The 13113-nt window shown below is 40.9% G+C and overlaps 1 protein-coding gene across 1 annotated transcript in view; it reads right to left on the bottom strand.

The window, feature by feature from the left end:
• The window catches only part of LOC118389549 (copine-9-like), a 178797-nt gene that overhangs the window by 22079 nt on the left and 143605 nt on the right, over positions 1–13113 (bottom strand). The window contains exon 17 of the mRNA XM_052527298.1: positions 3655–3782. Coding sequence (XP_052383258.1) covers positions 3655–3782 — 128 coding nt within the window. The remainder of the gene's footprint in view (positions 1–3654; positions 3783–13113) is intronic.

Genomic DNA, 13113 nt, shown 5'->3' with positions numbered 1-13113 from the left:
GGGAGAGTCTTTCCTCCTTCCTGGAAAATACCAAGATCACAAGTTCTTCTATAATTCATATTCTATGCTCTGCTTATTTCTATGGAAAGTATCCAGGGACACCTTTATAACACCAGAATACCAGTAAAACACTCACACAATGGTGTCAGGTTTTGGCCAGGGTTGTTCCGGTTTTTGGTCACTAGATGCCCCCATTGTGCCTTTTGACCTTTTGTTTTCCCTTGATCCCCATTATTATTTGCACCTGTGCCTCGTTTCCCCTGATTGTATTTAAACCCTTTGTTTTCCTCAGTTCTTTGCTCTGTGTTTGTATGTTAGCACCCAGCCCTAGTACTCTGTGAATTCTTGTTGATCCCGGTGGACTCTCTTGTGGAATTCTGTTTTTTGTTCTTGTTTGTTTGTTTGTTTTTGAGTATCCTTTGAGGCTTTTTGTGCTTTACCTTCCACCTTGTGGATTTACCTTTTTTGTCTTGGAGGATTACCTTTGTTCTTGAGGAATTCCTTTTGAGGTTGTGGAGTTACATGTTTTCCTGAAGAACTTCACTTTTTACTTCATTAAATACACCGTCTCAAGTACTGCTGTGTCTGCCTCATCTTCTGGGTTCTGCCGACTATTCGTGGCTCAGTTGGTTAAGTGACCGTTTCTCACTCTGGAGACCCGGGTTCGTAACCGGGTCCTGACACAATGGCACATCTACTATTCCTTTCTAATACTACAACTATTAAACCATATAATGAATTATGTTTATATGAACTACATGGCCTTCTCTAGTACTACAGTGTCCTATACAACATTCAGCAACACAACTCCTGACAAGTTGTAATGGTCACAAGGCCCCAGCTAAGCCAATTATTAAGAGTTTTGCAGTTATGTGGAACCTTTGGAGATGGAAAACAAACAGAAATAGAGCACACGGAGGCAAGGGAGAGCAGCTAAGCTAGGCCGTCAGTCTGTCAGAGTGAGAAGGAGTGCGATAGAGACAGAGACAGCTCAGGGGAGAACATGTCAGAGTAACTCATGAGGGCTAGGGCAGCCTAAGGGTGGAATACTGCAGAGGAGAGGAGAGGTGTGTGTGTGTGTGTGTGTGTGGTGGGGGGTGGAGGGTAAGAGAGTTTGTGTGTTTGCATACAGTATGTATTTGCATACAGTATATGTGACTCTCGTATCGTTTCAAGCAAGTCAAAACACTGAGTATACACAAACATTAAGAACATCTGCTCTTTCCATGACATAGACTGACCAGGTGAATCCAGGTGAAAGCTATCATCCATTATTGATGACACTTGTTAAATCCACTTCAATCAGCGTAGATGAAGGGAACTGACAACTGAGACATGGATTGTGTATGTGTGGCCTTCAGAGGGGGAATGGGCAAGACAAAATATTTACATGTAAGAGCCTTTGAACGGGGTATGGTAGTAGGTACCAGGCGTACCGATTTATGTCAAGAACTTCAACACTGCAGTTAAGAAAGTATTTTCAAAAATAAACTGAAGTAAAATATGAATAAATAAAAGAAAAAAAAGAAGAAAAAACAACAACTAATAATTCAGGAGTAAAATAACAAGAAGCAATATACAAGGGGTACCGGTACAGAGTGAATGTGAGGGGGCACCCGTTAGTCGAGGTAATTGAGGAAATATGTACATATAGGTAGAGGTAAAGTGACTATGCATGGATAAAAAACAGAGAGTAGCTGCAGCGTACAAAAATGGATGTCAGGAAGCTTGGCCTCAGTGAATGTACTGGGCTGCACGCACTACTCTCTGTAGTGCCTTGCGGTCGGAGGCCGAGTCGTTGCCAAACCAGGCGGTGATGCAACGCTCTCGATGGTGCAGCTGTAGAACCTTTTAACCTTTTGAGGATCTGAGGACCCATGACAAATCTTTTTAGTCTCCTGAGAGGGAATAGGCGTTGTCGTGCCCTCTTCACGACTATCTTGGTGTGTTTGGACCATGATAGTTTGTTGGTGATGTGGAGACCAAGGAACTTGGTGTCCACTCTCTACCTGCTCCACTACAGCCCCATCGATGAGAATGGGGCGTGCTCGGTCCTCCTTTTTCTGTATTCCACAGTTATCCTTTATCTTGATCACGTTGGGGGAGAGGTTGTTTTCCTGGCACCACACTGCCAGGTCTCTGACCTCCTCCCTATAGGCTGTCTCATTGTTGTCAGTGATCCTTGAGATATTTCTACAACTTGATTGGAGTCCACCTGTGGTAAATTCAATTGATTGGACATGATTTGGAAAGGCACACACCTGTCTTTTTAAGGTCCCACAGTTGACAGTGCATGTTAGAGCAAAAACCAAGCCATAGGAGGTTGAACGAACTGTCCGTAGAGCTCCGAGACACGATTGTGCCGAGGCACAGATCTGGGGAACGGTACCAAAACATTTCTGCAGCATTGAAGGACCCCAAGAACACAGTGGCCTCCATCATTCTTAAATGGAAGAAGTTTGGAACCACCAAGACTCTTCCTAGAGCTGGCCGGCCTGGCCAAACTGAGCAATCGGGGGAGAAGGGCCTTGGTCAGGGAGGTGACCAAGAACCCAATGGTCACTCTGAAAGAGCTCCAGAGTTCATCTGTGGAGAGGGGAGAACCTTCCAGAAGGACACCCATCTCTGCAGCACTCCACCAATCAGGCCTTTATGGTAGTATGGCCAGACGGAAGCCACTCCTCAGTAAAAGGCACATGACAGCCCGCTTGGACTCTCAGGCAATGAGAAACAAGATTCTCTGGTCTGATGAAACCAAGATTGAACTCTTTGGCTTGAATGCCAAGCGTCACGTCTGGAGAGAACCTGGCACCATCCCCATGGTGAATCATGGTGGTGGCATGGTGGTGCTGTGGGGACTGGGAGACTAGTCAGGATCGAGGGAAAGATGAACAAAGCAAAGTAAAGAGAGATCATTGAAGAAAACCTGCTCCAGAGTGCTTAGAACCTCAGCCTGGGTGAAGGTTCACCTTCCAACTGGACAATGACCCTAAGCACACAGCCAAGACAATGCAGGAGTGGCTAGGGGGATAAGTCTCTGAATGTCCTTAAGTGGCCCAGCCAGATCCCGGACTTGAACCCGATCGAACATCTCAGGAGAGACCTGAAAATAGCTGTGCAGCAACACTCCCCATCCAACCTGACAAAGCTTGAGAGGATCTGTAGAGGAGAATGGGAGAAACTCCCCAAATACAGGTGTGCCAAGCTTGTAGCGTCATACCCAAGAAGATTCGAGGTTATAATCGATAACAAAGGTGCTTCAACAAATTACTAATTAAAGGGTCTTAATACTTATGTAAATGTCATATTTGTAGTTTTTTTTATACATTTGCTAAAATATAATAAAACAGTTTTTGCTTTGTCATTATGGGTTATTGTGTGTAGATTGATGAGGGGAAAAAACTATTTAATACATTTTCTAATAAGACTAACGTAACAAAATGTGGAAAAAATCAAGGCGTCTGAATACTTTATTAATGCACTGTGTGTGTGTGTGTGTGTGTGTGTGTGTGTGTGTGTGTGTGTGTGTGTGTGTGTGTGTGTGTTGTGTGTGTGTGTGTGTGTGTGTGTGTGTGTGTGTGTGTGTGTGTGTGTGTGTGTGTGTGTGTGTGTGTGTGTGTGTGTGTGTGTGTGTGTGCGCTGTCATTCTCTCACCGTGCCACCTGGTTAATGACAGGAGCAAAGTTGGTGGGCCCGTAGAGCTGAACAGTTCGGAGACTCTGGAAGTAGGCCTCCAACACTCCCTCGATACCCACACAGTTTGGGTTCTCACTGTTGGAGTTCTGTGGGAAACCATGTACAAGAGAGACGGAGAGAGGGAGAGAGAAAGCTCAGATGCATCGGAGAGAAAAAAAGACAAATAATAAAGTGTTTGTGAAGTCAACGTCCATTTTTCCTCCAAGAGTTGCTAAGTATTTTATTTTCACATTGTCTGGGTAAATCAATCAAGACATGAGAACATAAATAATCCAGCAAACAATCTGACTGTTCCCAAAAGTACATTTATTGAGGACCAGCAACACAATTGATTAATTCTGTTACATTTTGTTTGGCAGACCTGTTCTGAGCGCAGTGGTCACACAATCTTTAATTGTGACATACACAGACACTGTTTTAATGGTGGAGGTTCGTGAAACATTATCTGTCTCCTGTCTGTACAGTCAGCGTCAAAACTCTTCCGGTAAGAACACCCATTGGCTCATTAAAGCCACTTCCTATATAAGCACTCATACAGTACCAGTCAAAAGTTTGAAGGGCTTTCTTTATTTTTACTATTTTCTACATTGTAGAATGATAGTGAAGACATCAAAACTCTAAAATAAAACATATGGAATCATGTTGTAACCCAAACAGTGTTAAACTAATCTAAATATATTTTATATTTGAGATTCTTCAAAGTAGCCACCCTTTGCCTTGATGACAGCTTTGCACATTCTTGGCATTCTCTCAACCAGCTTCATGAGGTGGTCACCTGTAATGCATTTCAGTTACCAGGTGTACCTTGTTAAAAGTTAATTTGTGGAATTTCTTTCCTTTTTAATGTGTTTGAGCCAACCAGTTCTGTTGTGACAAGATAGGGGTGGTACACAGAATATTGCCCTATTTCGTAAAAGACCAAGTCCATATTATGGCAAGAACAGCTCAAATAAGCAAAGAGAAATGACAGTCCATCATTACTTTAAGACATGAAGGTCAGTCAATCTGGAGAATGTCAAAAGAACTTTGAAAGTTTCTTCAAGTGCAGTTGCAAAAACCATCAAGAGCTATGATGAACCTAGCTCTCATTCTGGAAAGGAAGACCCAGAGTTACCTCTGCTGCAGAGAATAAGTTAATTAATGTTAACTGCACCTCAGATTGCAGCCCAAACAAATGCTTCACAGAGTTCAAATAGCATACACATCTTAACATCAACTGCTCAGAGACTGTGTCAATCAGGCCTTCATGGTCGATTTGCTGAAAAGAAAACCCTTCTAAAGGACACCAATAAGAAGAAGAGACTTTCTTGGGACAAGAAACACGAGCAATGGACATTAGACTGTTGGGAATCTGTTCATTGGTCTGATGAGTCAACATTTGAGATTTATGGTTCCAAGAACCATGTCTTCCAACCGTAGAGTAGGTGAATGGATGATCTCCGCATGTGTGGTTCCCAAGGTGAACCATGGAGGAGGAGTTGTGATGGTGTGGGGGTGCTTTGCTGGGGACACTGTCTGTGATTTATTTAGAATTCAAGGCACACTTAACCAGCATGGCTACCACAGCATTCTGCAGCGATATGCCATCCCATCTGGCTTGGGCTTAGTGGGAATATAATTTGTTTTTCAACAGGACAATGACCCAACACACCTCCAGCCTGTGTAAGGGTTATTTGACCAAGAAGGAGAGTGATGGAAAGCTGCATCAGATGACCTGGGCTCCAAAATCACCTGACCTCAACCCAATTGAGATGGGTTGGGATGAGTTGGACCGCAGAGTGAAGGAAAAGCAGCCAACAAGTGCTTAGCATATGTGGGAACTCCTTCAAGACTGTTGGTATAGCATTCCTCATGAAGCTGGTTCAGAGAATGCCAAGAGTGTGCACAGCTATCAGCTATTTGAAGAATCTCAAATATGATTAGATTTGTTTAACTCTTTTTTTGGTTACTTGTTATTTCAGAGATTTGATGTATTCACTATTATTCTACAATGTAGAAAATAGTCAAAATAAAGAAAAACCCTTGAATGAGTAGGTGTGTCTAAACTTTTGACTGGTACTGTATATCGGCACTACGTAGCTTAGGGATTGGCCGTCGCCGTCGTTTGGGGATCAGGAAAAAGCTTGTGGGATCAGGGAAAAGCATCGTTTTGACATAGGGACGATCTAGTCATGTGAATATCGCATTTCACTGCTGCAAGAGGTAACTAGCTAACTAGCTGCAGCAGTCATAGTACATTATCAAAATATGATGTTATCAAATCAGGAAATTGATCTAGTTATAACTGATCTAAAGTTATTGAACACATCATGAACAAGTAGATTAGCCACCAGAGGGAATTCCTCGATTGGACCTGCCAAACTCTCCTTTAGCTAGCTAATTAGTGTTAGCTTTTCATAATGATGCTAACATATTTAGCTAGCTAGCTACTGATGTAGGATCTTAATTTGAGCCAGTTTGCTACAGCAGGAAAACAATCCTGCAGCAACAGGAATGTGAATTATTATGTGGATTATAATACATTTACATTTTTGTAGGGGTTGATACATTTTTTGTTACAGAAAATCATGTCTGAAATTTTTAAGTGGAAATTACATTATTTAGAAGCCTTTTTAAAACTCAAATAGACTACAAGTTTGCATTTCCTGCTTGGCAGGAAAATTCTCAGCAATAAAAGAGTGATCAAATGAAGATCCTACATCTGTGGCTAAAGCTGTCTGGGTAACTTGCATGTCAGTTAAGATTTAATGAGCTTGTTCAGAATCATTCAATTTTGATCAAAGTTGCCCAATTTGTATTTACAAAAATGTAGAAGTTAATGCCATAGTCACTACAATAAAGCTAGCAAATCGCAAAGCCGGTATGTAGTTCTGTCTTGAGCTGTTCTTGTCTATTGATGTTCTGTATTATGTCATGTTTCGTGTTTTGTGGACCCCAGGAAGAGTAGCTGCTGCTTTTGCAACAGCTAAATGGGGATCATAATAAAATACCAAATAACAAAGTTAAACTCTCTCCATTGAGCAGTAGACTGTATCATGATGACATCCAGATGGTTTATACCAATATTACAAGTTATTTCTCGTGTAGGCTGCTACCCTTCTCAAAATCAAATCAAGTGGGATGGAACAAATTATCCAAGTTAGCTACCACCGGCGGCATGTGATACAGCTGCCAGGTGGGGGACGCAACTGCTGCCTAGTGAGAAGCAACTCAAATTGGCAAGCACTACTAGCCTCTTCGCTCCGGGATACCTCCTCCCTCTGGGCACACCACATCATTTCAATGTGGATAATTGTGTAATAATTGGTAGCTATGTTTTGTCATAACGTTGCCCTGTTGTTGAGGTTTATGACCCCCATAAATACCTTTCCCCATTTTCTCTCTCCACTCTACAGAATGGACTCTTGGAAAGCCCTTCGTTAACATAGCGGGAGTATGGTAACATCAAAAGGTTGGGAAAGGAACAATTTTTCGGTAATCCAACCAGTTGAAAGTATCCGTTGGTACTTAAAGAATATTATGTCAGAACATGTGTTGTCTAGGACATTATATCTGATGATAGGACAACATAAACTGTATCTTGGAAAGTCTACAGATTCACATGGAATTGTTGTGCAAGTAAAACATTTAAATATGATTTTTTTTGTGAAAAGATTAAATGTAATTTTAGCTTCTAAATGAGGGAATTGTTTTCATAAGTAAACTATGCTTGCTCGGTGGCCATGCCCAAATGAATAGACATTGGTTGAGAACTATGAAACACACCCTCCTCTACCCCACTACAAAAGCCTGTTGAGGAAAGTCAACCTTGTGTTCCCGATGATGTGAGGACTAGTGTCCATGAGTTTAAATTGGCTAATTTCAACCTGGAGGTGACGATCACCACTCTGGAAGGATGAATTTCGACTACACCAGCCAGAATATAGCACAAGCTTAGTATGTCAACTTGGTATAAACGTTGAACTCTTATTCACTAAAGAAGTGATACATCCTAGATGTCGAGTTATTAGCAGCAGCTGTAAACGTTTATGGCCTAGGAAAGGATAGCCAATACAGCGTATCCATTCTACCACAGAAACATTCTTCAAAGGACAAGGGCGATCTCTGCTGGGCAAACCAGCCTTCCATCTTCGAGCAATCTATCGAAGCGCAGCTCAGAGTAAATATATTTCTTGCATTTTCCTTTTCTGAATGGGCGGTTACTTAGAATGCATAAGAATCTGCATTTACGATAGCATTGCTTCTCAAGGTCCGATAGAGACCCAATCCTTTTGTTCATCAGTCTTCCCGTTCTTTCATTCTAAAGCTCTTTCCTTGTGTAACCATCAGTCATATTGGTTTCGTCCGCTAGGGATGTTTTCTTTTATGACATAATTAGTAATCAATGTCTGATCCATCCTGTGTACATGTAATTCTGTGTGATTATTTAGGTATTTAGTAAATAAATAATTCAACCAAATTTTGTATTGCTGATTCAACTTGTTAGCCTGGGTTCATGAAGATAACCAAGAATTGTACGACGTTCAGATGAGACTGAATAAGATGATGATTAATAATTGACTGCTATTGAAATAAAAGATGACCAGATCTTTAAGAGTTTATTCGGAAGACAACAGCTCTATAAACATTCTTCCTTGGTGCCCCGACTTTCTAGTTAATTACATTTACATGATTAGTTTAATCAGGTAATATTAATTACAGAGAATTGATTTGATGAAATAACATGTCATATGTAATTTAATCCAGAGTAAAGACACAACACGTTGATCAATGAGACTACAACCTACTGTATATTCACTCACTCAAAAAGACAGTGAAAAGTTAGTTAGATTTCCAATGCGTTATCACTATGCTTTCAACCATCTAAAAGCACAACCAAATGCCAACAGAAAAACAATGTCTGATTTTTGGTTTAGTTGTCACCTAAATGTCTATGCCTGAGCTTTCAACCATTTAAAAGCACCGCAAAGTTGAAATGGGAAAACAATGTCAGATATTTTGCTTATTTCTACAAAATATTAATGTGCTATCACTGTACTGTACTTCATTTAATAGCAGAATGAAATGACCTGGATTGCAGTTGACATTACAATATAAATATGTGGTGTAAGTGATCAGTGTTGTTGAATAGTCTGCACAGATTATTACAGCAATTGTGAAGATCTCCACATACCTGCGACGACCTATGCATGCTATTTTGAACATGCATTTATTTCATATCATTTCATATAAGCAGGGATAGTGAACGTGTCTGAAAGATTCTGGGTCATTATATATGAGCTGGGGTGAACGACTTTGATGAATCCGCATCTAATGAATTGTTCTACTCATTTATGAACTGAGCAAGAGCGAAGGACGGTATGTGAAGCTCCACCCGATTAATTGTTCTGTTCCTTTTATGAACAGAACTTAAGGACCTTTGGTGAAACTAGTGATAGTGAAAGTGTAAAATACAGAATAAAATACAGAATACTAAGAAGAAATGTATACTGGCACCAAATTGGCACCAAGTATTTGGTCTCCAAAAATCATTATTTCACTGTTAAAATTACAGAACCTTTTTTAAATTCAGAACTTAATATATCCATTACAATCAGAAAGTAAACAGAAATGGCATTGACAAAATTATTGACACCCGAGACTTAATATTTGGTAGCACAGCCTTTGGTCAAAATAACTGCAATCAAGCGCTTGAGCTTCCTGCACCTCTGTACTGGCAGATTGGCCCAATCCTCTTGTGCAAACTTCTCCAGTTCTCCCAGATTTGAAGGGTGCCTTCTCCCAACTGCTGTTTTCAGATCCCTCCACAAGTTTTCAATGGGATTCAATGCTGGCCAATTCAGAACAGTCCAGCGTTTAGTCTTGAACCATTCCTGGGGTCTTTTTGAAGTGTGTTTGGGGTCATTGTCCTGCTGGAAGACCCATGACCTTTGACGGAGACCCAGCTTTCTGACACCGGGTCCGACGTTGCGCTCCAAAATGCCTTGGTAGTTGAAACTGTGAAAACTTTCTCCACCATTAAGATAATCCTTCGCTGCAATCTTCCATCCAGTTTTTGGTGAAAACGGGAACATCAGCATCTCTGGAGATGGACTTGTAACCTTGAGATTGCCCATGCTTGGCTACAATCTTGTGTCTGACCTCCTCAGATAATTATCTAGTTGTCTTTCTTTTCGACCATGCTCATTGCAGTACACACAGTGACACAAAACAGGGGAATGAGTCATTTTCTTTATTCAAACTGGTTGAATGAGTGATTTTTATATTGCAGGCTTCTACAACACACCACAATTGAGTTCATTTCCAAAGTAAAGGAGAATCACCTGCTTGAAATCTTATTATTTCTAACTATTTCTAGATGCCAGTAATATTGTCTGGGCCATTTTAGGAATACTTTGTGGAATAAGCTAACATTTAGTAAATTCATCAGATTTGGGTTTTTGTTCATCTGCAAACCAAAGACACACATATGTGGATACCAAAATATTTATTCATTTCAAAATGTTTCTGGAAGAAATGGTGCATTTTCTTTGTGCAAGGGTGCGGGTATTTTTGGCTACGACTGTAGTTACAGTAATCCCAAAATGTGGCTATGGATGTGTTAGGCCTATTCATTTCGTCACGACTTCTCCCGAAGTCGAAGCCTCTCCTTGTTGGGGCGGTGCTCGGCGGTCGACGTCACCGGTCTTCTAGCCATCATTGATCCATTTTTCATTTAAAATTGGTTTTGTATTGTCTTCCTACACACCTGGTTTCAATCCCATTCATTACCTGTTGTGTATTTAACCCTCTGTCTCCCCTCATGTCTTTGTCAGAGATTGTTTGTTATTCAGTGTTGTGTTGTTTTGTATTGGTGCGCGACGGGTCCGGGTCCTCGTACCCACTTTGTTTATTGTGATTTTTGGTTGAGATGGAGAAATGAATCCAACATACAATTAAATCCAGTATCAATAAATAATTTGTCGACACAACTAGAATTAAAGTTAGTGGCAAAGATTGAACTATTCAAGAAGGAGATCCTTCTTATGATGATATTTGGTTGCGTTGCCAACCAAATACAATTCAACATCATTAAATATCATTACATTTGAAATCAGCCAGAGCTGGAAACCCTAGGCCTATTTTATTGTCTGTTGATGACTTTGCAAATGCTACTTAAGCCTAAATAGCACCATTGATTATATAGTATACGAGTGATAAAGTATGGTCACATTTAATTTACTCTGTTAAACCTACCCTTGAGAATGTCTTTGATATCAACAGTTAATCTATATAGTTTTTTTGTTGTGTTTTTTTACCCCTTTTTCTCCCCAGTTTCGTGGTATCCAATTGTTGTAGTAGCTACTATCTTGTCTCATCGCTACAACTCCCGTACGGGCTCGGGAGAGACGAAGGTTGAAAGTCATGCGTCCTCCGATACACAACCCAACCAGCCGTACTGCTTCTTAACACAGCGCGCATCCAACCCGGAAGCCAGCCGCACCAATGTGTCGGAGGGTACTCCGTGCACCTGGCAACCTTGGTTAGCGCGCACTGCGCCCGGCCCGCCACAGGAGTCGCTGGTGCGTGATGAGACAAGGACATCCCTACCGACCAAGCCTTCCCTAACCCGGACGACGCTAAGCCAATTGTGCGTCGCCCCACGGACCTCCAGGTCGCGGCCGGTTACGACAGTATATGTTTTTTTTAAGTGGAGATCCTCTCAACAATCATTCTCACGATAGCACATTGGTAACAGTCAATGACAAATATCATAGCAGGGCTGGGCTTGGTTAAAACCCTGGATAGGAGACCAACGGGATAGCTGTGGACAGATCAATTCTCCTGTAGGAGGTGCTTCCCAGCAGATAGCTATTTTTTCTGATAGTGGATATGACGTTGAAGACCTGACATTGTTTTAAAGGTATAAATTCAACATATTTTATGCAAGGTTTGAGAGAAGTAAGCTTTTTGTGCATATGGAACATTTCTTGGATTTTTGATTTCAGCTCCTGAAACATGGGACCAACACTTCACATGTAGCGTTTATGTTTTTGTTCAGTATATATTTCAGTAAAGTCATAGTTCATTTCACATTACTTTTGGATTCTAATCATATTACGAATCATATTATAATGCTCCCATAAATGTCATGCTGATGTTCATGTTCATGTCATTGTCACCAAAATAATTATTCTAATGTAATTGCTAGTAGAATTACGACAATGTTACAATGCAAATGTCATGGTTACATTTTTTTTTAAATGTCATTTTGAAACTTTACACTGAAGTGCTTTGTAACACCTTTTGCTTAGTTGTTTCGGTGTGCTGGCCCTCAACATCAGCTCTGTAATCAAATTATTCCCATAGTACGCTTCTGCAGGCGTGGAGGAATCATTGTCTCGTTTGAAGAGGCTATGCTGTCTGCATTTTCAATCTCTGGCTTGCTTCTCAAAAGTGGTTTGCGCTGTGTCAACTGCATGCGCAAGTAGCCTGGCTAGCTACTGTCCCATTGAGAAGATTCAGACAAATTACAAGACAGACTCGATCCTCTCAATCCGTATTTGAAGTGAGACATAATTCAAAGTGAACAAAAAAATTAGAGTTCCGAAACGTTTTCCATGTTCGAGTATCGAAAAAGTACACTAGTATTTTCCACGTTGAAACAACTTTTATTCAACCAGTTTGTGCGCAGTGGGCTGTCTCCAGGAGCAAGAATCTCAATACACTGCTTGTCATTACGTTAGCTAATTGGCATGTGATGGTGACATCCAGATGGTAACCAAAATTTATATAAATGTATTTGACAAGTTTTAACTAGTGCGATGCTGCTGTTGTTGCCAGCTAGCAAGTGTAAACTAGCTGGCTGGAAAGGGCTCATCAGATCTCCACTCGACTCTCAGCAACATACATCACCAATTTTTGGCACCAGGCGTGTCCGTATAGCCTCTCCAGTAATTGACATTGGTTTATTGTATTATAAACAGAGGGCATCCGTATAGGAAAAATTAACAATATTGGGGAATCAGCAGGTAGAGACTATGTATCCCCGATGTCTGCAAAAGAGAGTTTTACAATGCATTTCTTCTGATGAATTACAGACAGTGGCCCTGTTAGTAAAATATCCCTATGTTATGTCTCAGCTACGTAAGAACATCGTGAATTTCCAGTAGTCACAACATAGGGTGGCAGGTAGCCTAGTGGTTAGAGTGTTGGACTAGTAAGTGAAAGATTGCAAGATCAAATCCCCAAGCTGACAAGGTTCTGCCCCTGAACAAGGCAGTTAACCCACTGTTCCTAGGCCGTCATTGAAAATAAGAATTTGTTATTAACTTTGTAAGTCTTTGTAAGTCTGTGTGCTTTCTGGGTTGGAGCTAAAGCCTGTATCAGACAATAAAGAGCATCACTGCTAAAGAGTTGAAAAGACATGTCACTACA

This window comes from Oncorhynchus keta, chromosome 10 (assembly GCF_023373465.1).
Source record: "Oncorhynchus keta strain PuntledgeMale-10-30-2019 chromosome 10, Oket_V2, whole genome shotgun sequence".
NCBI classification, from domain to species: domain Eukaryota; kingdom Metazoa; phylum Chordata; class Actinopteri; order Salmoniformes; family Salmonidae; genus Oncorhynchus; species Oncorhynchus keta.
This window is presented reverse-complemented; position numbering and strand designations above follow the sequence as displayed.